Source organism: Natator depressus, chromosome 1 (assembly GCF_965152275.1).
Source record: "Natator depressus isolate rNatDep1 chromosome 1, rNatDep2.hap1, whole genome shotgun sequence".
Lineage (NCBI taxonomy): Eukaryota > Metazoa > Chordata > Testudines > Cheloniidae > Natator > Natator depressus.
In genome coordinates, this window is record NC_134234.1 from 323,276,164 (window position 1) to 323,301,262 (window position 25,099).

The window sequence follows — 25,099 nt, forward strand, 5'->3', positions numbered from 1 at the left end:
TGTGTACCAGACATGTACTACTGTTTATGCAGCTGATTCAGCAGCTGAATTTAGAAATAGTTTAGAAGGGTATATATTAAAGAAAGTCCACAACATAGTTAAATGCTTCTTCCTTATCATACTGCTTCTTCCTTATCATATCATTCTGTTTTCTCTCTCCTTTTCAAGGTTTTCTCATTTTTGAGGGAAGGGGCAGGGAGTGATTTTAAATTATTCTCTCAAGAGCAGTTTTCTGCTTGTTTAATTTGTTCCCCCTCCTTCCCTTGGTCTGTTATTATTTATATGCAGCACAGATGTGCATAGCACTTAGAAGACAGATTAAAAATGACAGGTCCACACCCCCAAGAAGTTTACAATTTAAATTAACATCTTGCAACATGAATTTTTTTTTTAGGATTAAATAGTATAAAGCCAAGTTGACTATGTGTTGACATGTCATATCATTTCTTCTTTCCATCTAATTTAGGGCAAGATTGTGCCGCCCTTATCCCATAACTAGTTTCATTGAAATCAGTGTGATTAATTGTGAAGTAAGATACCATCCAATATGAGCAAGGGTGGTACAATCTGGTTCTAAGTCTGTAAATTAAAGGTAAAGGAAAACCATCCAAGTCCAGCCCCTCCCCCTCAAAAAATTGGTGGTCTGAGGGATGATATAAGTCCATAACTGAGTTTTTTAAGTAATGTAACTGGTGGATCAAGCCCTTCTGTTTTCCTGTAAATATATCTGTGTTGAATGAGTAGCGGGATGTATTGAATATTGAAGGTAGTGGCTATATCTTTCCATTTTTAGGACAAACTTAGTAAGAATATTAGTTCTAGCAAAAAGCACATTGTAATTTCATATGCGACTAATTATTGTTTGACCTGGACATACTATGTACCTGTTTCAGATCAGTAAGATTCAGATGGTACCAGGGATTTTATCCTGCTGGGTCCCAACCAGTGACTTGGGCCATTGATAATGTATACATTGGCCCACAATGTGAAGAGATGTGTAATGGGCATGGCAGCTGTGTCAATGGAACTAAGTGTATCTGTGATCCAGGGTACTCTGGGCCAACCTGTAAAATAAGCACCATGAATTCAGACTTTCTCAAGGACGATTTTGAAGGTATCTCTTTTTTGTATGAACTCTTCATAGTGATTTTTAGCTACTATCTTTCAAAGAACCTAAGAGATCAGACTTCTTATGGCCAAATCCTGCTGACCTTCCTCATTCACGTTAGTCCCAATTACATCAGTGTGACTGTTCACATGAGTGAAGTGATCAGGATTTGAGCCTTAAACAATATTTATGATCATTTGATGATTCCTACAGTATTTATCTAGACACCTTTTTCTATTTACTGACCTATGACAACAGCAACATACATTCTGCACCAAAACGGATGCATGATTCTATGATTCCAAAACTCTACATCTAGAGAAGCACTTCGTTTTATCCTAGTAATGAGCACATGGAATTTCTAGCAAGGAATAGCTCTTAAGTTAAATCACTGAAAGTTGTGAATACATAGTTAAAATGAATATTTTGTCTGGTTTTGAAGTAATTTTACTTTTAGTTCATCCTCTCAGATAAATAGAATAATAGAGAATGGGATGAACAGTTTGACTAGTGGCAGAGGATTGTTCTGCCACACAGGGAATCTGAAGTAAAGTCCTAAGTATTTCAAAGTTCCTCAGCCTTTGAAAACCAGACCATACCTCTCAGCTTCCTGACACTGATAGAAGAGGCACAGAACTTCCAAATGGGAGGCCCCAACCCCTGAAATGAGGGGCACAAAGCAACACTTTCAATACATTGGAACTCTCCATTGCTACCCACACTACTTCCATTTCCACCAATGTCACTGCATTGCCACCTAATCTCCCTTGTATGCCAGTTTTCTCTGACACACAAATGGTGGTGAATGAGGGCTGCAGCTGAGCAGACAAAGCAGATTAAGGAGCCATGGTGGATAGAGCAGCAGGAGAAAGAAGTTCATGTCACATTCCTCAAAACCCCTCACTCCCCACAACAAAAAGTAAAGTGTAAGCTACTCTGTAAACAAACATAACTGAAAGTACTAATTTTGGACAAAATAGTGTCTTTGAGTCAAATTCCTCCCATAATACTTGTAATTATTTATTTCAAACTGAACTAACTGCTAACTGCAGCTTGGACATGACACTGAGCTGTTTCCTTACATGGTTGGGTATTTTTATGCAATCCAAATAAAAGCAGAGGAACGCAATCAGAAGCTCCTTTGACTGAATGGAGATGAAAACCATAAGCTTCAGAGTTACGTTTTTATATTTTAGTAAGTTTTGTTCCATAGCAGTTTTCCAGGAAACATGTTGGGGGTCAAAAAGTTCTGGTACAAATATTTGTTCACTCTGAACATAATGATTTAGATAACTTACTTCTTTTGGAAATAACACTGTTGTAACAGGAGTGTTTCAGGGTAAATCCTAACAATATATGTACTGTGCACTCAGGTCAGCTAGAGTCTGATAGATTCTTGATGGTGAGTGGTGGAAAACCATCTAGGAAATGTGGTATCCTGTCCGGAGGAAACAACCTCTTCTTTAATGAAGAAGGCTTGCGTATGCTGATGGCTCGAGACCTGGATTTGTCACAGGCGAGGTAATACAGTTTTAAAACTTTCAAGATTCCATTGAGAGAATAGTTAAACTATTCTTTATATTATACTTCTGTGATGAAAGCAAATTTGTATAACTATGTCAGGGCATATCCTACAGTCCTTACTCAGGCAAAACTCCTATTTAAGTCAATGGGAAGTCCCATTTAAGTCAAGGGTCATTTTCCAAGAGTGAGGACTGCAGGATCTGAAACAACATGATGTGTAGTTTATTCATGTGGACAATAATATGTTCATTTCTCAAATGCATAACGTGAAATTTGTTGTATGTCAGACACTCTGCTTCTCTTACAGTTTTGTTGTATCATGAATCATTGTTGAAGTAGGAGTTGCCATTATAGCCATTGTATTCATCATCATATAATTCATTCATTTTCTGAAGCTTAATTTCTTCTTATTGCACACATTTGTTTCCAATAATTCACTGACAAATTCCAGTCAAGCTTGTCACCAGCTATACTGAGCACAGTTATATAAAAAAAAACATTTTAAATGTATTTAGAGATTATGGCCTGCAGAGGACGTATTTGGTAGCACGACATGTCTAAAATATTAAACAAGTGGGGAGGGGGGAGTTAAACCAAAGCAAAATGAAGCTGTGTCCTAATTGTTTGCAAGCCACTGAACAGTCATTGTCTTTTGACTTATTCATTATCTTAGCCTATTATCCTTAATACTATTTTACCTCTGAAATGTTGCATTTTTCCACAGCTTTATTCACTGACCCTTAGTAAACACACAACTCCTAATGCAAGACTTATTTAACACTACATAAAGCACTTTTTAACATGCACTTTATCTCTTTTTGGCTTGTAGTCCTCATTAACATAAAGGCTTAAAATGATGATTTCATTGCCCATCTTAGTCTACAATGATGCTTAATTTATACATTTTTCAGAGAAACAATAACCCATGTCTGTAGATGAACCATCACTAAAGTGTCATCACATTTATATTTATATTCCAAGGTTCCTCAAAGCAAGGTAAATGGGGTTTTGCAGCTTGGTAGCCAAAGACATCAGTACTTTTTCAGTAATGTGATTTTCTAGGCTGTTCTAAAATTAACAGCACTATTTCACAAAAGATACGAGAGTCCTTGTATGATGCCCCATTAGACTAATCCACAATGTGTTTTCCTTCTCTCTTGTGTTCAAAGCATTGTCATTTATCTCTTCTCTGTGGTAAGCTGTAGCTGGATTTGCATACATTGACCTCAAGGTGTTATATGTAAAATCCCAATTTTCTCAAAGACTGAAGATAAATGAATGCCATGCTAACAAAAAAAGAAAGAAAAAACAGGGCCTTATATTTAATTTCTTGTATCTTCAGTAGGAAAAGTCTGCAAATAACTACAGTATCTATCTTCTCTTCTGTGGATAAAACAACAATGTAGACTGCAAAGTCATTTTGGATGACTATTCTCTAGCATACCACTATTATTGTAGTTAATTAATTTCCAAGTTAGCTTCATAGACCTCCTGCTAAACTCTGGACCAAATTCATCCCTGATATAGCTGAGCCAAGTCCCATTGAAGTCATTAGCTGTTGTGTCCACTTAAGTCAGACATTAATTTTGCCCTCTGAGATCGGGAATTCCCAATAGATCTTATAAAAGGAACTATTGAGTGTAAATGTAGGAGCAGTGGGGTCAGTAACCATGCTAAAAGTCATGTACTTTCTCATGAGGGATTCCCTGAAAAAAATAGACTGGTAATTCTGGCTGTGCTAGCCTATGATACACAACAGCTAGGAATTGTAGAAATTGTCATACCAGATCAAATCAACAATCCATGCAGCTCAGTATCCTATCTCCAGAAGTTAAATTCCATACACTAAAAAAGTTCATGTGCATATATCCCATTTTATGTGGGTACCAAAAAACCTGAAACTCTACTAACCAAAACAGTAGTAGATGGAGCATGATGGTGTGGATTAATTAATATAAAATATTATAAGATCATAACTGAATCAGTCCCCGACAATTCTTTGTGTACTACATGGAGTTGGTGTACCTGTTCAAACATCGCTGTGGTACCTCAAAAGGAAGGATTCCCTAATTTCATACAAATTTCATAGAGGCCATTAGAAGGTGCATGAAATACTGCGCCCATTGAGGTCAGTGGGAGTTTTGCTATTGACTTCAAAGGGGCAAGGATTTCACCCAGTATATTTAAAGCAGTGTGACTTTAGACTAAATTTTCATATCTTACTAAATGGACAAAAACATCCCTTTTTTCATCAGCTCAGAAGTTAAATATTTTTTGTTTTCACTTCCAGTTTTTCTCTGTTTTTGTCAAAATAACAAGGCTGTTTTTGCAGATGAAAACTATCAGCTCACCCTGGAAGGTTACTGACTCAGTGAATTTTTGCCCTAAAGCAAATTCATAAAAAAAATCATGCTCTCTCCCGGGGCCATGGGTTGCTATTTTGACCATTAAACTCCATGCCGACAGGCTGAAAGGGTAAAATTTCACTCCGGGTCAAATTTGCTGATATTTGTAAAAATATCAGTTTTGCACACAAATGCTTGAAGTGTACCTGAATAGCTTTGTTCAGCTCCCTATACCTAGCACCTCTCCACACACAAATCAAATGTATCACCACCACTACTGTCTGCTTTAGTCTCTATGGCCTATGGAGAGGGAGATGCAAGATCTCTCCTAAAGTGGAGTCTTCCTTCTACCAAGAATACACCGGGCTAGAAAAGAAACAAAAATGTGACCATTTGCTTTATGGAGGAGCTGGCAGATATTTTTGTATCTACAGACACTGTCTCTGTAATTAGAATATATGTTAAACATTATCCCCTGCAATAAAAACCAAAACTGATTGGACGAGTGCTGAGTTCCCTCTAGTCCTTAACTGATTTTATGGGGTTTTCTGTGAAGAAATGTTTTACAGTAATTGTTACCCATGTTAGATTTGTGCAGTTCTTCATGAGACTGGGATGCGGTAAAGGGGTTCCAGACCCCAGAAGCCAACCTGTGCTTTTGCAGTATTCACTCAATGGGGGCCTCACATGGAGCCTGCTGCAGGAATTCCTCTTCAGTAATTCGAGCAATGTAGGCCGATACATTGCTCTGGAAATTCCCTTGAAGGCCCGTTCCAGCTCCACTCGTCTCCGCTGGTGGCAACCATCTGAGAATGGGCATTTTTACAGCCCATGGGTAATTGATCAGGTAATAAATCTTTTGTGCTTTACAATATTACCTAGAATCATAGACTACCAGGGTCGGAAGGCACCTCAGGAAGTCATGTAGTCCAACCCCCTGCTCAAAGCAGAACCAATCCCCAATTTTTGCCCCGATCCCTAAATGGCCCCCTCAAGGATTGAATTCACAACCCTGGGTTTAGCAGGCCCATGCTCAAACCACTGAGCTATCCCCACCCGCAATCAGCCCCCTATGATAGAGGTCTATAAAATCATGACTGGTGTGGAGAAAGTAAATAAGGAAGTGTTATTTACCCCTTGGCATAACAGAAGAACCAGGGGTCACCCACAGAAATTCATAGGGAGCGGGTCTAAAACAAAAGGAAATACTTCTTCACACAACACACAGTCAATCTGCAGAACTCTTTGCCAAAGGATGTTGTGAAAGCCAAAACTATAACTGGGTTCAAAAAAGAATTAGCGGCAAAGAGTCCTGTAGCACCATATAGACTAACAGATGTATTGGAGCATGAGCTTTCATGCATCCGACAAAGTGGGTATTCACCCATGAAAGCTTATGCTCCAATACGTCTGTTAGTCTATAAGGTGCCACAGGACGCTTTTACAGATCCAGACTAACATGGCTACCACTCTAATAAAAAGAATTAGATAATTTCCTGGAGGATAGGTCTATTAATGGCTATTCGCCAGGTGGTCAGGGATGCAACCCATGCTCTAGGTCAGAGGTTGTCGACCTTTTTCTTTCTGAGGGCCCCCCAACATGATATAAAAGCACCACAACCCATCTGTGCCACAATCACTGGTTTTCTGCATATAAAAGCCAGGGCCAACATTAGAGAGTAGCAAGCAAGGCAATAGCCTGGGTCCCCATACCAAAGCTACATTGCTCAGGCTTCAGCATCAGCCCCAGGTGGCAGGGCTCAGGGCCCTGGACTTCAGCCCCATGCAGTGGGGCTTTGGCTTTCTACCCTGGGCCCCAGCAAGTCTAATGCTGCCCCTGCTTGGTGGCCCCCCTGAAACCTACCCACAGCCTCCAAGGTGGCCCTGGACCCTTGGTTGAGAACCACTGCTCTAGATATCCCTAGCCTCTGCTTGCCAGAATCTGGGAGTGGATGACAGGGATGGACCACTCAATGATTGTCTGTTCTGTTCATTCTCCCTGAAGCATCTGGCATTGTCCACTGTCGGAAGACAGGATACTGTGCTAGATGGACCTTTGGTCTGACCCACTATGGCTGTTCTTATGTTCCATCTCTAGGATTCTATGAAATTCCTATGAGTCTGTAAAAACTTCTGAACTTTATATTTTCTTTACATAAAATAAACAAACTCCTATTTTCATGTTTCAGATTCTTATTGGTGGAAATATTTCTGGTAACACAGTCATAGAAGATGATTTTACCACACTGGATAGCAGGAAGTGGCTGCTCCATCCAGGTGGAACAAAGATGCCAGTCTGTGGTTCTACTGGGGATGCACTGGTTTTCATCGAGAAAGCTAGCACCCGTTATGTTGTAACCACTGATATTGTGGTTAATGAGGACTCTTTCATACAAATAGACTTTGCAGCATCCTGCTCTGTCACTGACTCCTGTTATGGTGAGGTCTTCTTCTTCATAAATCATATACTTTATGTTCTCCTTTTATATAGGAAAATATTGCTACTTATTTTCCGTTTCCGCTGTCTACTATACTAAAGTACAGAAACAAAATAGGGGAAATAATTTTTCTATCAGGAAATTGCAATTTTGGCATTTGTTGTTGGTGTCTGAAGGCTGAGACAAACCAAAAGGTTTAGAATGTGCATGAATGTATGCACTGAGTTTTTTCCTTGTGTGCTTTACAAGCATTTAAGATGTAGTTTATAAGAATTCAAGTTTCAGTTTAATTCATTTAGACAGGTTAATAGATCCCAAATGTAGATGCAGTCTAATAGTTTGGCACATCCATTCCTTGCGGTTACTTTGCTCTCAGCTCTAGATAATACATGTCTGATGCCAAGTAGCATGATGTTTCCAGCATAAATCTCTCGTTTCGTAGCTTCACATCCTCCACAATTGCACAATAGACAATGCTTAAAACTGATGTGCTTAGTGCAAATGCAGAGAACAACGTTGTAATTCTGATCTCACTTGCACCAATGTAAATCAGGAATAGTTTACACTGATGTAAACCTGATACAAATTAGATCATAATCAGGCACAAAGGGCTTTTTATTATCATCATTTACATGAAATCCTGAACATGTTTTAGAGCTTTCGTACCTATATAATTCCATGCAGTGAATAAGGTAGGGGTCCTATGGAAAAAATAGTGTGATATAATTTAAAACTGTGTCATAATGCATATGCACAACAAAGAATTAAACGCTGGTATTTCATAACTTTTGTGTGTTTTACTTCGCAACCTATATAACTTTCTTTTAATGTAGTTTTTTTAATGTAATATATATAATTTCATTGAGCTTCTGGCAATTCCTTTGGGATTCTGCATAAAAATGGAAATTGGGTTTTCAGTAAATCCTTAAAGTAGATTAGCTGATTTTGTTATTCTGAAATTTATGGAAGTAACCAAGATATCTAAACCTGGAAATTAGCTACTGCCCCATGCATAATAATTTCTTTCCATTTGGTGTTAAAGCCACTTCAGGATCCCTTAGGTCATCCCCGTTAAGAGTAAGAGTGTTTTGACAGCTTAGTTATATCTTGCCAGGTAAGAATTTCCTTTGTTTTGTTGTTCTGCCCTTAACATTTTTTAACTGAATATCCAGTTAGGCAGGACGCTAACTAATCATGTGCTTCTAGTCCTGATAGAGGAAGGACTTCATTTTGATGAAAAATTAATGTTAAAAACTACTTGTACCAACGTATCGTTTTATTTATATAATGCTCAGTTCTGAGCTCAGATGACTGAGTGGGACTGATTGTGTGATTGAGGGTTATTCAGAATTATTAAGGGTAGCAGAATCAAAAAAGATAAGCAGAATTACCACTAATGTAACTGTAACCACCAACCACTCAGTGTTCCATACAGCCAGAATGCCTGGCAGCTGGAACATTTATTTAGAGTTTATGGTCTGTGCTTATTGTTACTTAAACTTTTTTGCAGCCATTATGAGGAAATAAATTGAAGTTTTTATCCAGTTTGATTACCCATTATTCTTATTATGAAAGTTTATAAGCAATAAACTTCAAATAAGTTTAATTGCTGATTTTTGCTGCATTTGAATGTATTTGTCGATTTGATATGGCTAGATAATGAAATATATAACTGAAAACAAGAGCACTAGATGAAAAACTCAGTTGAAAAGAGTTTTATGTAAAATATTCTAATGAAGTGGCTAGTGTGGAGATGCTCTTCTGCCTTCTACTGGGTAGCATCAGAACTGCTCAACTGTGTGTCATAGGTCCTGTAATGCTACCAGCTAATAGAGCTTCCTCTTTAGCTCAAGAGCAAGCCTGTATTTTTGGTATCAGAGAATCTGGAAACTTCCCCTGCTGCAACCGTAAACTTCTGAGTTGTCAAGACATATATAGGGACAACAGTGAAGTCTTCTGTGGTTACCAGTTTGGTACAACATATTCACTTAGGCATACAAGTTTCTGTATTAACTAATCTACTATCTTTCAATTTTTAGCTATTGAGCTGGAGTATTCAGTGAATCTCGGATTGACATGGCACCCAATACTGAAAGACTGCCTGCCCACTAATGTAGAATGCAACAAGTACCATCTCCAAAGGATTCTGGTATCAGACACATTCAACAAATGGACCAGGATTACTTTGCCCCTGCCTCACTATACTAGGTAGATACATTTTGAATAGAGAAAATCGTAGCGCACAAATATCTGACAAGACCTAATGTGATATAATCTTGAACTAAAATGTATTGCCTTTTTTGTGCTGATTGTGTGTACAGTAGTTATACAGATGAGTAAATGAAAATGCCATTACGCTCTGAGTAAGAAGTACAGAATTACTATGTGCATTTACCACTTATTTAGAAATGGGGAGGTTAGGTTTTCTGCTTAGCATATTTTAAATAGCCAGGATTGATGGGAGCAGACAAAAGACAATTGACTCTCACACATCTATCCTCTCTACAGTATCCATCCATTTGTCCCTTTAGTACGAGCATGGCAGAGGTCCAACTTGAGAAGGAGAGAGTAAAATGCAGATATGCAGAAATAGGCAGAATCACTCTGTTCTTTGGCCCTGATGGGAACATGCCCTTGGTTACATCCTTTTGGCATGGTTACTACCCTTCCCGCCCCTCCACCCCAATCCCCCGCAAGCCCAGACACCTCCACTGGCCACTGTTGAGGGTGAGGTGGAGCTCAGGGGCCCTGACTTCTCCCCATCCTTTCTGGGGTGTCTTATGACCCAAAGGGTGCTAGATTGAAGTAAGTCCTATGCTCTAGAAAGCACAGAGAATGCACTTATCCCCAGTTTGTGGGATGCAAGAGAGGAGGAGGCTACTTGTGCCCCTTAGTGCACGCAGCGGGCAGCTAGGCATAATGTGGTCTTTTGTGGATGAAATATACCTATGATTTAAGAAGAGCCTGTCTCAGTTTGGACTTTGATAAGAATTGCAATGTTATGGTTACCGTCATTACATTCTGTAGCCCTATGATACCGTCAGTGGTTTTGGAGGTTGTTGGTTAATTCTATTGTCTAAATCCCCACCTGCTTCCTGTACTTGCTGTTATTGGCTGCAAATTTATATTTTCAAGTAATATTTTGATGCTTCTTGTTTTTCTGTTGTACTTGTCACATCTGACTCTGCTTTCACATATTGTTCATTGTTTTAAAAAAGTCCCATTATCACCTTCACTTCCTTTTAGTACATTCTTTTTAAAAAAAAAACACCTTGTTTTCACTTTTGGGTTGAATTTTGTGTGTGAAAGAAGATTTTTGTACTGACAGTGCTAGAGACTGAAGTTCTCTATCTGTTCACAGAAAAGGTATAGCAGGGCAATGTCAGAACAGGCTTCCCCATAATGCCCTGCCAACATGCTTCAACTTTGACTTGAAAGGCCCAGATAGGGGCCAGAGGGTAGTTTAGACTCCGATTTTATTTCATTTTTACTCTGTCTGATAAGATTGCCATGAAGCTTGCCACAGTGCCAGTAGTGGTTTCTGTCACATGGACCTCTGTTTACTAGGAATTACCTCATTTTCCATTACCCTAACCTGGATTAGAACAAGCAAACTACTAGTGAAAAACTCCATGTCCCATTATTAACCAACTGAGGCATCCAGTCCCTTTAAGTATATTCATAAGGCAGTATTATTTGTATATCTCACTGTCTGTTGGCCTCTTCTAGTCTGCCTACCCTTTTCTGTTGCTTTACATATATATTTTGCATAATCAGTTGGCCACATTGTTAAATGTTTAAAGTTCACACCTTATTTATTTTTTTTTTAGAAAGGGGTTCTCTGGGGTTGAAGCAAGATAATGGGTTCCATGGACATTCCAGCCTAATTTAATCTGGATCTGAAAGGAACCTCCAGGAATCCTAGGATTAAGTCAGACTCTCTTTGACTGACCCCACAGCTACGATTGCGCTGCTTAGACCAATAGCTTTGCCTCTTGCCATATGCTACAGTCAGTGGTAGGATACCTGCCACCACAATGACACACCACAACATTATCTTTATTATTTAAGACAAGGGTTGGGTGAGAGAAGGGTTACTACAGCCCTAGGATCCCAGCAGGGAGAGGGTCCGGGATTTAGATTAGGAACTAGTACTGCTAGGAGAGTGAGGCATCTCATTTACAAAGACACTATGTTCTTTGAGCTGCTTTGCTCCTTCCAGCAGTTTAATAGATCATTTTTGTGGGCATTTTATGCAACTTGCTAGTCAGTCTATCCAATAATTTGGCCTAGAGCATAGTATCCATATGTGGCCTTCTGGGGCTTGTGTACTCCAGAGTGCTACATAACTTGTGGCCAATATGAGACTGTGAATAGTTATTACTTATGTCTCAGATTTTATTTTAAAATGTAACTCAGAATATAAAAGCTTCTCCCAGGAAAACCATTGATTTCCTAGATTCCATAAAAAGTCATGGAAATTGTCAAACCTGAGACTCAGGGTTCCTGTTTTTTTCACAAGTTCTTCCTCATGATTAAGAAAAAGAAGAAGAAACTCAAACATTCTACATGGGGGAGCTAATCTGTGAGGTTTCTCTGAGAAAGCCCATTTGGGGTCTAAATTAGAGATCATCGCAGTAGTTAAAACCTCTGAACTGTTGTGATTTTACTCATGAGAGAGTAACTGTTGTTTTGGATTATCTAATTCCTTTCCAGTCCCATATGTTACAACAAGTTATTAAATAACTAATATAAAAAAGTTAAAATAGTAGAGATTCAGAAAAATAAAACATTTTCTTGCATGTGTAAACAATGCATTTCTTCATAGATAAGGGATTATACTGAAAAATGGAAGAGTCGGGAAATAAAACAGCCTTTATCTTAGATTTAATGAATATCAGACAGAGCTATAGATTGGAAACGAAACAGACTTAATTTTCTGAAATTGTGGGTGATTTCAAGAGTGTATTGATTATGATCCATGAGACCTTGATAACGCCACATTGAGCTCATCCTCTACAATCTCCAGACTGATACTGGTGAATTCAGAAACTCTGAAACTAAATTTGTTTAATTTTTGAACTGGGAAATCATCAGTACCAGTTCCCAGTAAAATGTTTCATTATTTTCTTTAAAAAGTTAGGATAAAACTGATATCAGTCACTGACCCAGCCAAAAAAGAGTTGTTTTTCTTCTGTACAAACCTTCTTCTGTTACTTGTTAATAGGTGGTTTATTTTTCTGCTCAGAGTAAAGCAGCATGTAGTTTGATGCTGCCATCTACTGCCTAAGTGCAGCAAAACATATACTAAATCAGATTGGAAACTACACTGATGAGAAGTCACAAAAAATGTCTTTATTTTTTAGCATGCACATTGTGTTCAGATTACTTCCAAGCAGGCTGTGCCTACACTAAGGATGAAATCCTAGCCCCATCAAGGTCAGTGGCAAAACTCTGGTTGCTTTCACTGGGACCACAGTTTTCCTCTTGATGTGGATCTAGAGCCAGACTTCTCTCAAAGTCAAGATTGTTTGTATTTGGCATTTTGGTTTGGACAGTTCAGACAATTCTGCTAAACCTACAACATACAGGACCCCACTCCACCAGGAACTGGTTACCGTTTCAGTGTGAAATTCTTTGCCTGTCCCTTCGGCCATGTCATACCGCCATTTGCATACCTCTATTTTCTCCTGAATTCTGCACCGAATTAAACTCGACTACTTGTCTTCATTTTTAAGGACCTTTGTGGCCTATCCCTGCTGTACCTTTTGTTTCTAAGATGCTCTTGATATGTTGACACCCGCCCACCTTTATTCCACTAATGATGCCAGTCTTGATTGCCCATTTTAAAATTTTTCAGCAAGCATCTTCACACTTTATGTCATGCTGCCCCTTATGCATGGGACGAGCTCCCTGTAAACATCCTCCTCATTATTCTCCTTCAGATCCATCCTTAAAACTCCCCTCTGCCGTAATGCCCACAAAAACTTGACAGTGATTAGGCAGCGGGTGAGATGAGACCATTGCTCATTATGATGACCTGTATCATCTCATTGTTTCCATGGGACTAACTCCCTTTGTCCTCCAGACATAGCAGAGCAGCTTTGCAAGGGTGAGAAGAGAAGCTGCATAGTGAACATTTGGCCTTGCAAGCAGAGGGCCATAGTAAGTGGCCTGGTAATTCACTTGAACCAGCCCTTGTTTGTTCAGTTGGTAAATAAATCATCTTTATAAATATGGCCCGGGTTTGGGTGAACATACATGGTTGTATTTCCTTTTAATCAAAATAGGGCTTAGCACAGCTGGAAGTGTCACCTTTGTATTTTTTTTTCCTTTCTCAAAGGTCTCAAGCAACTCGTTTCCGCTGGCACCAGCCAGCTCCATTTGACAAGCAGCAAACATGGGCTATAGACAATGTCTACATTGGGGATGGCTGTATAGATATGTGCAGTGGCCATGGGAGGTGCACACAAGGGAACTGTGTGTAAGTATAGCTGTTTCCCTCTGGTGGGTAGTGCTGTAGATTTTCATTCCCATTTTAGTGTGTGATTTCAAGGAAATTGCTTGGAAGAAGTATTATTTTTAAAGAAAAGCAGAATTTCTTCTTTAAAACAGAGCGAGGCACCAGCATCACTTGGGAAATAAAACTCTAAGAGGAGGGATAGGTGGGCATATTGGAATGTATGAGTGAATCCCCTCTGACTTCCTGAGGGCCAGATTTTCCTTTGAGATACATGCCTGTGCTGATGACAATGTGGTTTGGGACTGCACCAAGGAGAATTTAGACAGAGATGGTGCTAATCCTTCCCCCAGCTCCATGGTGCCCAAAGGCAGTGTACAAGCTGTTCTATCCTCTAGGTTGATGTCATTTACTTCCCTTTCAGCACTGAAATATGTACATGAGGCATTGCCTGGGTAGAGCACAGTCCTCTTTGGAATGATTTGCATCCTCAGGAACAAAGATTATCCCTGGAATTACATGGGGCTTTCACTCCAGTTCCCTATGCCCCAAATCCTGTTCCTTGTACCCAGCCCAAGCAACTGACTGGATGCTGGATATCTCTTTACCAGGCCAGTTTGCAGCTACTCCAGCCTCAGGACTGGTGTAGGCTCAATGATCTAATGCCAAGCTATATGCTGGCGGCTTCCAATGGAGCCCTGCTGTCCCTTCTTCCCCCCAAAACTCCTTGTGTGAGAGTCCATATCAAGCCCCACAGAGCTAGACACGCGGCTACCCAGGCTTCCAAAATTCTTCCGCCCGGCAGCATAACAATACCCATTCTGCTGAATTTGGGACTCTTTCCAGCCACAAATGGCAGCAGAAATTGCTCCTAGCTGCATAATTTTACCATCCCCGTGTTCATTAGAAGGAAAATCCATTGAGCCAAGTGCAACATAGACATTTTCTGTATCTGCCTCCCTGCTTAAGGCACTAAAGAACCAAAGTACATCTCTCTGTTGAGATACATTTATATAATATCAGGCTATGTCTTTATGTTTGTCTACATTTTTGAAACACTGCCTGAAAGGTGGAAAGGTGTTTCAGAGTAGCAAGAATCTAGGATTGTGAAACAAGCTACAGTAAAAGTATCTGTCCTCTATAAATTTGACTATAGAAAATGATATACAGTTCTAGCACCAAAAGATGGTTAAACTTATTTGTTTAGGCTTGGCATGTTATCTTGATTAGATTTGTCTACCAAAATACCATTTCTTTTAATGATAAAGTTCAGTGTTAGACATATCTTATGTATCTGGTGTATTATCAGCTTGAATTAAAACCGTGCACATCCAGGTCTTTACACAATTAACATATCCTGTTTAACAGTAACAGCTTCAGAAAGAGGCAGCAGGGCGACTCCTCCAAGCATTTGCTTGTAGGTGAGACAAATGGCCTCTTGCTCCCCTGGGCTGGAATAAAATTATTTTAAGTCTTGGTGTAGAAAATGTTTTCAAATGAGTTTACTCTGTGTTTGTTTTCCTTTGCAGCTGTGATGAACATTGGGGTGGGCTCTACTGTGATGAGCCAGAGGCAGCCCTTCCAACACAACTTAAAGACAACTTCAATCGAGCTCCGTCTAATCAGAACTGGCTAACAGTAAATGGAGGGAAACTGAGCACAGTCTGTGGAGCTGTGGCATCTGGAATGGCTCTTCATTTCAGCGGGGTTGGTGTTTAACTCTTGCCTGTTGACTGTACCAATGTGGTTGATTTAGGAAACTGAATAAATAAGTAACCTAAAAAAAGTATTAGAAATAAATCAAAAACGTATATTTACTTCCTTGATGAGGGTCAAGTTCTGGCAGACTCTGCATTGGTGCCTGCCAGAAACACTACAGAGAACTGGATACATCTCTTTCAGCTCATCCCATCCCCAGCACCCAAGGAGAGGTCAATGTGCAGGTTCTCTGAAACAAGCCATAGAGGGGCCTCCAGAAATGAGCCTATAGACCAAGGCACAGTCCATGGTATTGAACTGTTTTTAGATTTCAGAGTAACAGCCGTGTTAGTCTGTATTCGCAAAAAGAAAAGGAGTACTTGTGGCACCTTAGAGACTAACCAATTTACTTGAGCATAAGCTTTCGTGAGCTACAGCTCACTTCATCGGATGCATACTGTGGAAACTGCAGAAGACATTATATAGACAGAGATCATGAAACAATACCTCCTCCCACCCCGCTCTCCTGCTGGTAATAGCTTATCTAAAGTGATCACTCTCCTTACAATGTGTATGATAATCAAGTTGGGCCATTTCCAGCACAAATCCATACTATTAATTTAGGCTTAAATAGAGACTGGGAGTGGCTAAGTCATTATGCAAGGTAGCCTATTTCCCCTTGTTTTTTCCTATCCCCCCTCCCCCCCCAGGACGTTCTGGTTAAACTTGGATTTATGCTGGAAATGGCCCACCTTGATTATCATACACATTGTAAGGAGAGTGGTCAGTTTGGATGAGCTATTACCAGCAGGAGAGTGAGTTTGTGTGTGGGGGGGGGGGTGAGAAAACCTGGATTTGTGCTGGAAATGGCCCACCTTGATTATCATACACATTGTAAAGAGAGTGGTCACTTTGGACGGGCTATTACCAGCAGGAGAGTGAGTTTGTGTGTGTGGTTTTTTGAAAAAAAAAAAAAAAGGGGGGGGGGGTTGAGAAAACCTGGATTTGTGCTGGAAATGGCCCAACTTGATTATCATACACATTGTAAAGAGAGTGGTCACTTTGGACGGGCTATTACCAGCAGGAGAGTGAGTTTGTGGGGGGGAGGGGCGGAGGGTGAGAAAACCTGGATTTGTGCTGGAAATGGCCCAACTTGATTATCATACACATTGTAAGGAGAGTGATCACTTTAGATAAGCTATTACCAGCAGGAGAGTGGGGTGGGAGGAGGTATTGTTTCATGATCTCTGTGTATATAATGTCTTCTGCAGTTTCCACAGTATACATCCGATGAAGTGAGCTGTAGCTCACGAAAGCTTATGCTCAAATAAATTGGTTAGTCTCTAAGGTGCCACAAGTACTCCTTTTCTTTTTGTGAACTGTTTTTATCCACTCATTCATCAATGGCCTACTCGTACAGATTATTTGTCCTTCTGGCAAGAATAATTTGTACAGGGTCTGGTGCTGCTGCTATCTAGGCTGCATGTACGTATTAATACTGCTTTAAAAAAGTCTAAACATACTTGTTTTGGGGGCTATTTAAGGTATATTTAGAACTGAGTTTCAGACCTATATTATTTTCTAACAGCAGAAAGCAATAACTTTTCACTGCCTTTTCCCATTAAGAGTTAGTTGAGACCACATGAATGCACTGGGCAGAGTGAGTGATTCATAAAATACAGGTTGTCTTACAGAAGGTGTAAAAATAATCTATGACAATTGTTCTGTCTCCTGAGGGTCTACACATACCAGACTGTTTACTTTCATGTTACTTAAAGTGTTTTATTCCAGCCAGTGTTGAATAGATGGGGATGAGGATTTTTGTAATCTAGATTTAAGAAAACAAAGATACAGTGGATCCTGAATATTGTAAACATATAAATATAGATAGCAATTTGTGACAGTAAATCCACAGTGCACATCTTCCAAGATGGAAAGTAATTGAAATTATGTTCACAGATCAGATCATTAATTATTCTGTTTTAGTATTAATTATTATGTTGTTACATGGGACTACAAATTGAATTGTAGGCGCATGTAATATTTTAAAGCTTTTTTACAAGGTAGAATTAGCCTATTGATCACTATGTAGTCTAGCCATTTTCGTGTCCATAGAGCTTTGACAAATATTAAGTAATTAAGGATTACTGCTCTAAAGCAAAACCATTTTTGTTTTAAAAGAGTAATGAATGACATTATGGTCCTAATTTTCTAAGAGCCTCAAATTGGTCTCTAATTTTCTTGCCTGAAATTTTTCAGCCACAACCAGTTGTGAGCATAAGTAATAGAGTGATGGTATCTAACAACCTTTTCAGCCTGCAATTCAGTTAGTTAGACATGCAAAGCTGCAGGTGCAAAATTAGATCCCATTTTTGGAAATTTTGCTCTGTGTGTATGTACAGAAAATCAGATCTCCTTCACAAGTTAAAAAAATCTTACATATGACACTTGTGATAAAAAAAGGATATAGTATGTTCCATTCTTCTGGCAAAATTGTTAAATTGTAAATAATCATTTATGTTTTAAACGAGAGACAAATTGGAGAAAGTTTAAAGGAGAGCAACAAAAATGATTAAAGGTCAGGAAAACATGACCTGTGAGGGAAGATTGAAAAAATTGTATTTGTTTAGTCTGGAGAAGAGAAGACTGACAGAGGACATGATAACAGTTTTCAAGCACATAAAAGATTGTTATAAAGAGGAGGGTGATAAATTGTTCTCCTTATCCCCTGAGGACAAGACAAGAAGTAATGGACTTAAATTGCAGCAAGGGAGATTTAGGTTAAACATTAGGAAAAACTCAGTAACTATAAGGGTAATTAAGCACTGGAACAAATTACCTAGGAAGGCTGTGGAATCTTCATCCACAGGTTAGAACAGGTTAGACAAACAGTCAGAGATGGTCTAGATAATACTTGGGGCTTGTCTACACTTACCGGGGGATCAACGAGCGGCGATCAATGCATTGGCAGTCGATTTAGCGGGTCTTTACCCGCTAAATCGACCACAGATCGCTCTCCTGTCGACTCCTGTACTCCACTGGATCGAGAAGAGTAGGGGGCAGTCCCTTTGACCTTGCATAATGTGGACCCCGTGGTAAGTAGATCTAAGCTACGTCGATTTGAGTTACGCCATTCATGTAGCTTAGATCGAATTTCCCCCGTAGTATAGCCAAGGCCTTAGTCCTGCCTTAGTGCAAGGGACTGGCTGTCCTATCGAGGTCCCTTCCAGTATTACATTTCTATGGTCCTATGATTCTGTGATTATTTTGGTTCAGTCTTATGAAGCCTTCCTATTAAGACGTTTGGCCTTTTAAAATACCACTTCATTCCCATAAAACAACTGAATAATGAAATAATTAAATGTATTTTTCAGGAATATATTCATTGAAAGCATCACAGCCTTGGTGATTATCTTAACTGACCAGCCACACCGGCAAAAATATGTTTTCTTTTCTTTTTTTTTAGGGATGTAGCCGTTTATTAGTGACAGTGGATTTAAACCTCACTAATGCAGAATTCATCCAGTTTTATTTCATGTATGGATGTCTAATAACTCCTAACAATCGGAACCAAGGTGTTCTCCTGGAGTACTCTGTGAATGGTGGCATTACTTGGAACCTCTTAATGGAAATTTTCTATGACCAGTTCAGCAAACCCGGGTTTGTAAATATATACTTCTACTAATTCGTTCTTTTGGCTTTTTCATAAAGAATCTGCCCTGATTGCTAATATTGCTGTGTGTAAATAATCTTGCAAACATTTATATACCTGATTAACTTGTGTGCTTAAAGATAAGCATGTGTGTAAGTGCTGGCTGGATTGGGCCTCAAACATTAGAGCAGTATACCATCAGTTTAATCAGATGGGGTCTGTGACAGCCAGTTACACTGGTGAATGGTTGACCATTATTCACCAGTAAATGTTAAAGTAAAACTATAGCTAGTCAGAAATGTTAATTTGATTTATAAATGTCCACACTATTTTTAACTTACATTTACTTATAATCTGATTTCTGATTTGCTAAAGCACAAAGTAGATCTGTTGTCTAAACAGAAGGTCTCTGCCACATTTAAGTCTTATTTTAATGCTGAAGTGGGACTTAAATGATGCACAGGCCTTGGACTGGCCCTCAGTGCACTGATGAATTACTTCCTAATATTAGAAGGAATCGGTGCCATTTTAACCCATGTCTGCATTAGTCATTTGCTATAAAGGAAATAAGGTAATTGCAATAAAACATTGTTATATGATCAGTGTCTCCAGCTTTGAAAATAAACATCTTAGTTAACATTAACATCAAATTAATATATTGATTCCACTTCAGCATATAATTTCTTTAAATGGTTATGGCTCCCTGATTCTCTGCTTGGCTCTGGAGCAAGTTAGAGCAGCCCTGGGGCTCCTCTAAACCTGCATCACTGGCAGTGTTCCCCAAAGGGACTGCCCACTTAAGCATACCCAGTACACACCATACTCTGGCTACTCTTCCTCCCTGTCCCTCTCCACTCATAATACACTGCCTGTGCCAGATGCTGCTGGGACAATGAAATAGGAACCAGTCTTAAAGGCTCTGTGTCCATTGAGGAGTCTCCTACAGTGAGGAAATCTCCAGCAGGGAGAGCTAGGGTTAGATTCCGCCCATTTGCACCGTAGGGCAAATAAGATGGACTTGGTCAAAGAATGTGGCCCAACGTTGTTTAAAAGCCCTATTCAGCTTATTTAAAACTTTGTTTTTTCTTTTCAAAATTCAAGAGATTAAGATGTGGGGTCACATGACTTATCTCCATTATTATATTTTAGCTTTGTGAACATTCTCCTCCCTCATGAGGCCAAAGCTCTCGGAACCCGTTTCCGCTGGTGGCAACCTAAACATGATGGCTTAGATCAGAATGACTGGGCTATTGACAATGTGCTGATATCTGGCTCTGCTGATCAGAGGACAGTGATGTTAGACACTTTTAGCAGTGCTCCACTCCCACAACACGAACGTTCTCCTGCAGATGCAGGACCCACTGGAAGGATTGCTTTTGATATGTTTACAGAAGACAAAACGACAGGTAAAAGTTTGATATCGATCAGAGCCAAAGAGCAGGAAGTCAGTACAGCTACTTCTAAATCTGATCTTGTTGGTCTCACCACAATGAATGTCAGAGCCAGTCCCTATACTGTACCTTTTTTTTAACCAACAACATGTAACAAACTGCTTTTAAATCTACAAACTGTGCATGGAGGGAAAGGGTGAAGTAAATATGGGGGGGGGGGGGGAGGAAATAAAATTTTTAAAGAAATCGTGCAGTCAGTTTTTCAAATAACCATTAATTTTTACAAAATGGTTTCTTGCTAATGAATTCATTTATGAGACATTTCTCTTTAAAGAAAAAGAATTGTCTAGATATTTTTTCTTATTACTGCACCCGTAGCACAGCAGAATTTTATGTTATTGTTTCCAAGAACAAATGTTATTTGACTGAATGCCACATTAGTCTAAAAGGATTTCCTACACTGCGTATTTGTTTCCTATTTTGCAGACATTTGCTAGCAACGATTTTTTAAATAGTTACCCAGCAGATTAAGTTGTTGAGTTATAGCTAGTAAAATATAAATAAGGAAATATTTGTGCATGCTAGTGGACCTAATTAGTTGAAGATATTATGGTATTGTGTAGGTCACACATGCTCTGATTGTGCAATTGACTCCACATTTGCAGACTTCTGCATTCACAGATCTCCATTCAACTTACAAGGGTTTGCCCACAGAGTCAATTGCAGGAGCTTAAATTTGTTTTAAAAAGAGAATATTATTTAGTATCTTATTATTATATAATAAGACAGCAATGTCATGTATGCCACATAATTGCAAAACATTGTGAGCAATTCTCAGGTCCTCAATTCTTATGCATTAAAAATTATAAAAGGAGTACTTGTGGCACCTTAGAGACTAACAAATTTATTTGAGCATAAGCTTTCGTGAGCTACAGTTCACTTCATCGAATGCATCCGATGAAGTGAGCTGTAGCTCACGAAAGCTTATGCTCAAATTAATTTGTTAGTCTCTAAGGTGCCACAAGTACTCCTTTTCTTTTTGCGAATACAGACTAACACGGCTGCTACTCTGAAACCTACCATTAAAAATTATGTAAACAGGTTTATGCTCAGAGAATAGCATGGGCTGTTCTGAATGTTAAGTATAGACATATGGGAATGATGAATACTAAAGTACTCTGGAATTTTTTAAAGAACAATACTAAATAGTTTGTACATAGTTAAAGACTTAATCCATTGCTCATCCTTAGTGGTTAACACTGTTTACTGTTTTCTTTATGTAATGTTGCAGTTATACAATATTGACTTTAATATTTATTTTCAAGTGAATGAACATTGGCTGTTCCATGATGATTGCTCAATTGAAAGATTCTGTGACTCTCCTGATGGCGTTATGATCTGCGGTAGCCATGATGGCAGAGAAGTTTATGCGGTCACCCATGACCTAACTCCTACAGAAGGCTGGATTATGCAATTCAAGGTAAAATCTTTATAATCAAAATATTATGCATAATTATTCTACAACAGCCTGTTTTCCTCAGTGCAGGACAGATTTACAGGAAATGGCCTGATATGTGTTGCATAGACCAGGATGTCTGCACCACTGTCCCCTGCTGAAAGGCGTGGCGCTGCTCATGTATTGTTATTGTTACCCTCCAGTGGTGACCTACAAGCAGGCTGTCAGTGTTGGTGTTACTGACAGGGTACAAAGATAATCCTGAGTTCTGTTTCTGATGGTGTAGGTGTGAGAACATGATGCAGCTATGGGATTTGTTACAAATACACCAAGTGTGTTTTGTCATATATGATTAGTGAAGTGTCAGTTAACCAAATTTATACATCAGTATAATTTACTTGTTACCATACAAATTCGGAGTAATTGAGCTTCATGTTGTTTGCTCCTTGGGGGTTGGGTGAGCCCACCAACAGGCTGTGGGGCTAGAATACAGCTACACCTCCTGTATGGTCACTGTTCCAACATGTGGGTTGAAAAAGCAGCCACTTTCCCTCCACATTCCTTTAATGAGCTACTGAATCAGTGTAAGTACAGTTCCAGTGCACCCATGTCAAACCTGCCCCATATGGCCTCCTATATACCAGACTACCTGAACCAAGCATAGAGAGGCTCTACCAACATACAGAAGTTGCTTAGGAGCCCTCTGCAGCTTCTCTGCCCATGTTTCCCACGTAGAACATCCACAAGGGTTAAGTGATGTGAGGGACCTTGCACAGGACTTTTCACTAAGGAGGGAATGTCACCCTTTATTATACATTCCCCTGTGAAATATTAGTATCTTAACTTTTGCTGTAGTGGGATGGTAATAGGATGAGTGCAGCTTGCGTGGGAGGTACTATGATTTGGTGGATAATGCACCAGACTTGGGAGTCATGAGATCAGGGTCCATTGATTTGTAGTAGGATTTTGGACTCATTTTCCCCATTTGCACGTTGGGATTAATGATGAGATCTATGGATGGCAAGTGCTATATGAGTGCTGCTAACTGTTACTACTGTAACTTAAAGCATAATCTCCAGTCAACTTTCTTGCTGAAAAATCTTTAAACTGTAATCATCCCTCCAGCTCTTTATTGATACTAAGAACTGTTACAATACCAACTTACATATGCTTTTTATCTATATTAGATTTCTGTTGGATGTAAAACTTCAGAAAAAATTGTACAGAATCAAGTCCATGTACAATATTCCACTGACTTTGGTGTGAGTTGGAGCTATTTAGTTCCGCAGTGCTTACCTGCAGATCCAAAATGCTCTGGGAGTATTTCACAGCCCTCTGTCTTCTTTCCAACAAAAGGATGGAAAAGGATAACTTATTCACTGCCTGAAAACCTAGTGGGCAAGTAAGTATGAAACAACTACTCACATTACCTTGGGTTCAGCGCAGAATTAAAGGGGGACTAAATAGTCTGAAAACCATGGCTATGTGTACACTTCCTTATGCAAAAGATCTGCTCCATGGCCTCAGGTCAGCAAGATACATAAGCATAGACCTAATTTTAAGAACCCTGAGTAGTCCTGTTAATATCAACAGAACTATTCATGTGCTTAAAGTAAGGCATGTGCTTAAGAATCTTGCTGAATTGGGGCCCCTTTGTCTATTCGGAGTCCTAAGTGCTGACTGATTTTAAAAAGGGGTTTATTCATTATTGGCTCCTGTTTGACATGCAGGGCCAACATTGCTCTGTGAGAAAGGGCTGGATTCTATTCTGGCAACACCAGTGGAATTTTTAACTAGATTCTAATTGCATATGTTTTCAGGCAATAGAGGTGCACGGCTGTAACTAAGGGCAGAGTTTGGCCCACTGAATCTTTATGGTGAGCCAGAAAGAGCACAATTTTGGTTTAAGATACTTGGTTGAGTTTACAGAGCTAGAAATTGGGGTGGGGGGAGTTATTTACTTGTAAGATGAGTAAACGTGACATGGAAACAGAATGAACAGAGACTCTTATGATGCAACCTTTACAGTCACTTTTCAAAGTTGAACCACTCTTCAGGGTGACTGGGTATTTATGTTCCTACTGACATCATTTTTTTTCCTAGGATGTCCTCTGAAGTTCAAGAACTCCCCCCCTCCTCCCATTTTTTCCTGTTCTTTTTTTCAATGTGCCCATACCACAGCAACTTTCTCTCTTACGTAAAAGGGTTGGAAGAGGTTCTCTTCAAACCTGCACTCCAGAAGAGTTTGCTGAAAAGCACTGCAAAATTCTTCCTTCCCAGCAACCGAGTAATCTGCTTTTGCAGCACTCCAGCCCATGCCACCCTAGAAACAAGAGATCCATATCAGATTTCATGTTTCTTTGTGGCTTCTCTCTTCTCCTTAATACAGTTTTGCTGGGTGATGCACTTCCACTCTTTCAAAGAAAGGATAGAAGAGATTTGGCTTTCTATAAACGTAGGGCAACAGAGTGATAATAAAAATCACCTGGGGTTTTTTCTACCAAACTTAAGAATGATTCGTGGTCTGAACAAATTGCAAAATTATCCTTTCTTATCTGCAGTTCAGAGCTGTACTGCATATTCCAATCTGTCCAGAGACCCAAACTGAATTACAGGGGGAATTTTGACTTTAGAGAGTGAAAAATGCTACCAGAATTATCTGTGCATATTGCTACAATAATTTTTCTAGTATTAAGCACTATGAATTGCATTATTTGAATAATCCTTTTAAAATTAAATCATCTCAGAAGAAACTAAAATAGAATATTTTTTCCTGTCACCTTTTGACAGCGGTTCTCACAGATCTAGCCCACATATTCTATGTGATCTTTTATACAGGACATAAAATGGATTCCTACGAAGAATGTTAGGCATCATTTTAAAAGGCTCTGATCCTAAATGTGTCTGATTTTATGCCATGAATAGTCCCATTGTGTTCAGTGGGGCTACTCACAGGATGAGGGCCTAAAACAGAAGATTTATACTGGAGTTCAGATGAAACATCTCTTTCTGGTTTAAAAGAAAATA

General features: G+C 39.3%; 1 protein-coding gene across 2 annotated transcripts in view; it reads left to right on the plus strand.

The window, feature by feature from the left end:
• Positions 1 to 25,099, plus strand: part of RELN (reelin) — a 452,196-nt gene that overhangs the window by 395,812 nt on the left and 31,285 nt on the right. For both annotated transcript variants that reach the window (XM_074942520.1, XM_074942521.1), the window contains exons 42-52: positions 894 to 1,114; positions 2,482 to 2,629; positions 5,566 to 5,824; positions 7,167 to 7,416; positions 9,455 to 9,623; positions 13,759 to 13,899; positions 15,405 to 15,582; positions 19,040 to 19,233; positions 20,375 to 20,631; positions 21,942 to 22,096; positions 23,260 to 23,474. In XM_074942520.1, the coding sequence (XP_074798621.1) occupies positions 894 to 1,114; positions 2,482 to 2,629; positions 5,566 to 5,824; positions 7,167 to 7,416; positions 9,455 to 9,623; positions 13,759 to 13,899; positions 15,405 to 15,582; positions 19,040 to 19,233; positions 20,375 to 20,631; positions 21,942 to 22,096; positions 23,260 to 23,474 (2,187 nt within the window). The remainder of the gene's footprint in view (positions 1 to 893; positions 1,115 to 2,481; positions 2,630 to 5,565; positions 5,825 to 7,166; positions 7,417 to 9,454; positions 9,624 to 13,758; positions 13,900 to 15,404; positions 15,583 to 19,039; positions 19,234 to 20,374; positions 20,632 to 21,941; positions 22,097 to 23,259; positions 23,475 to 25,099) is intronic.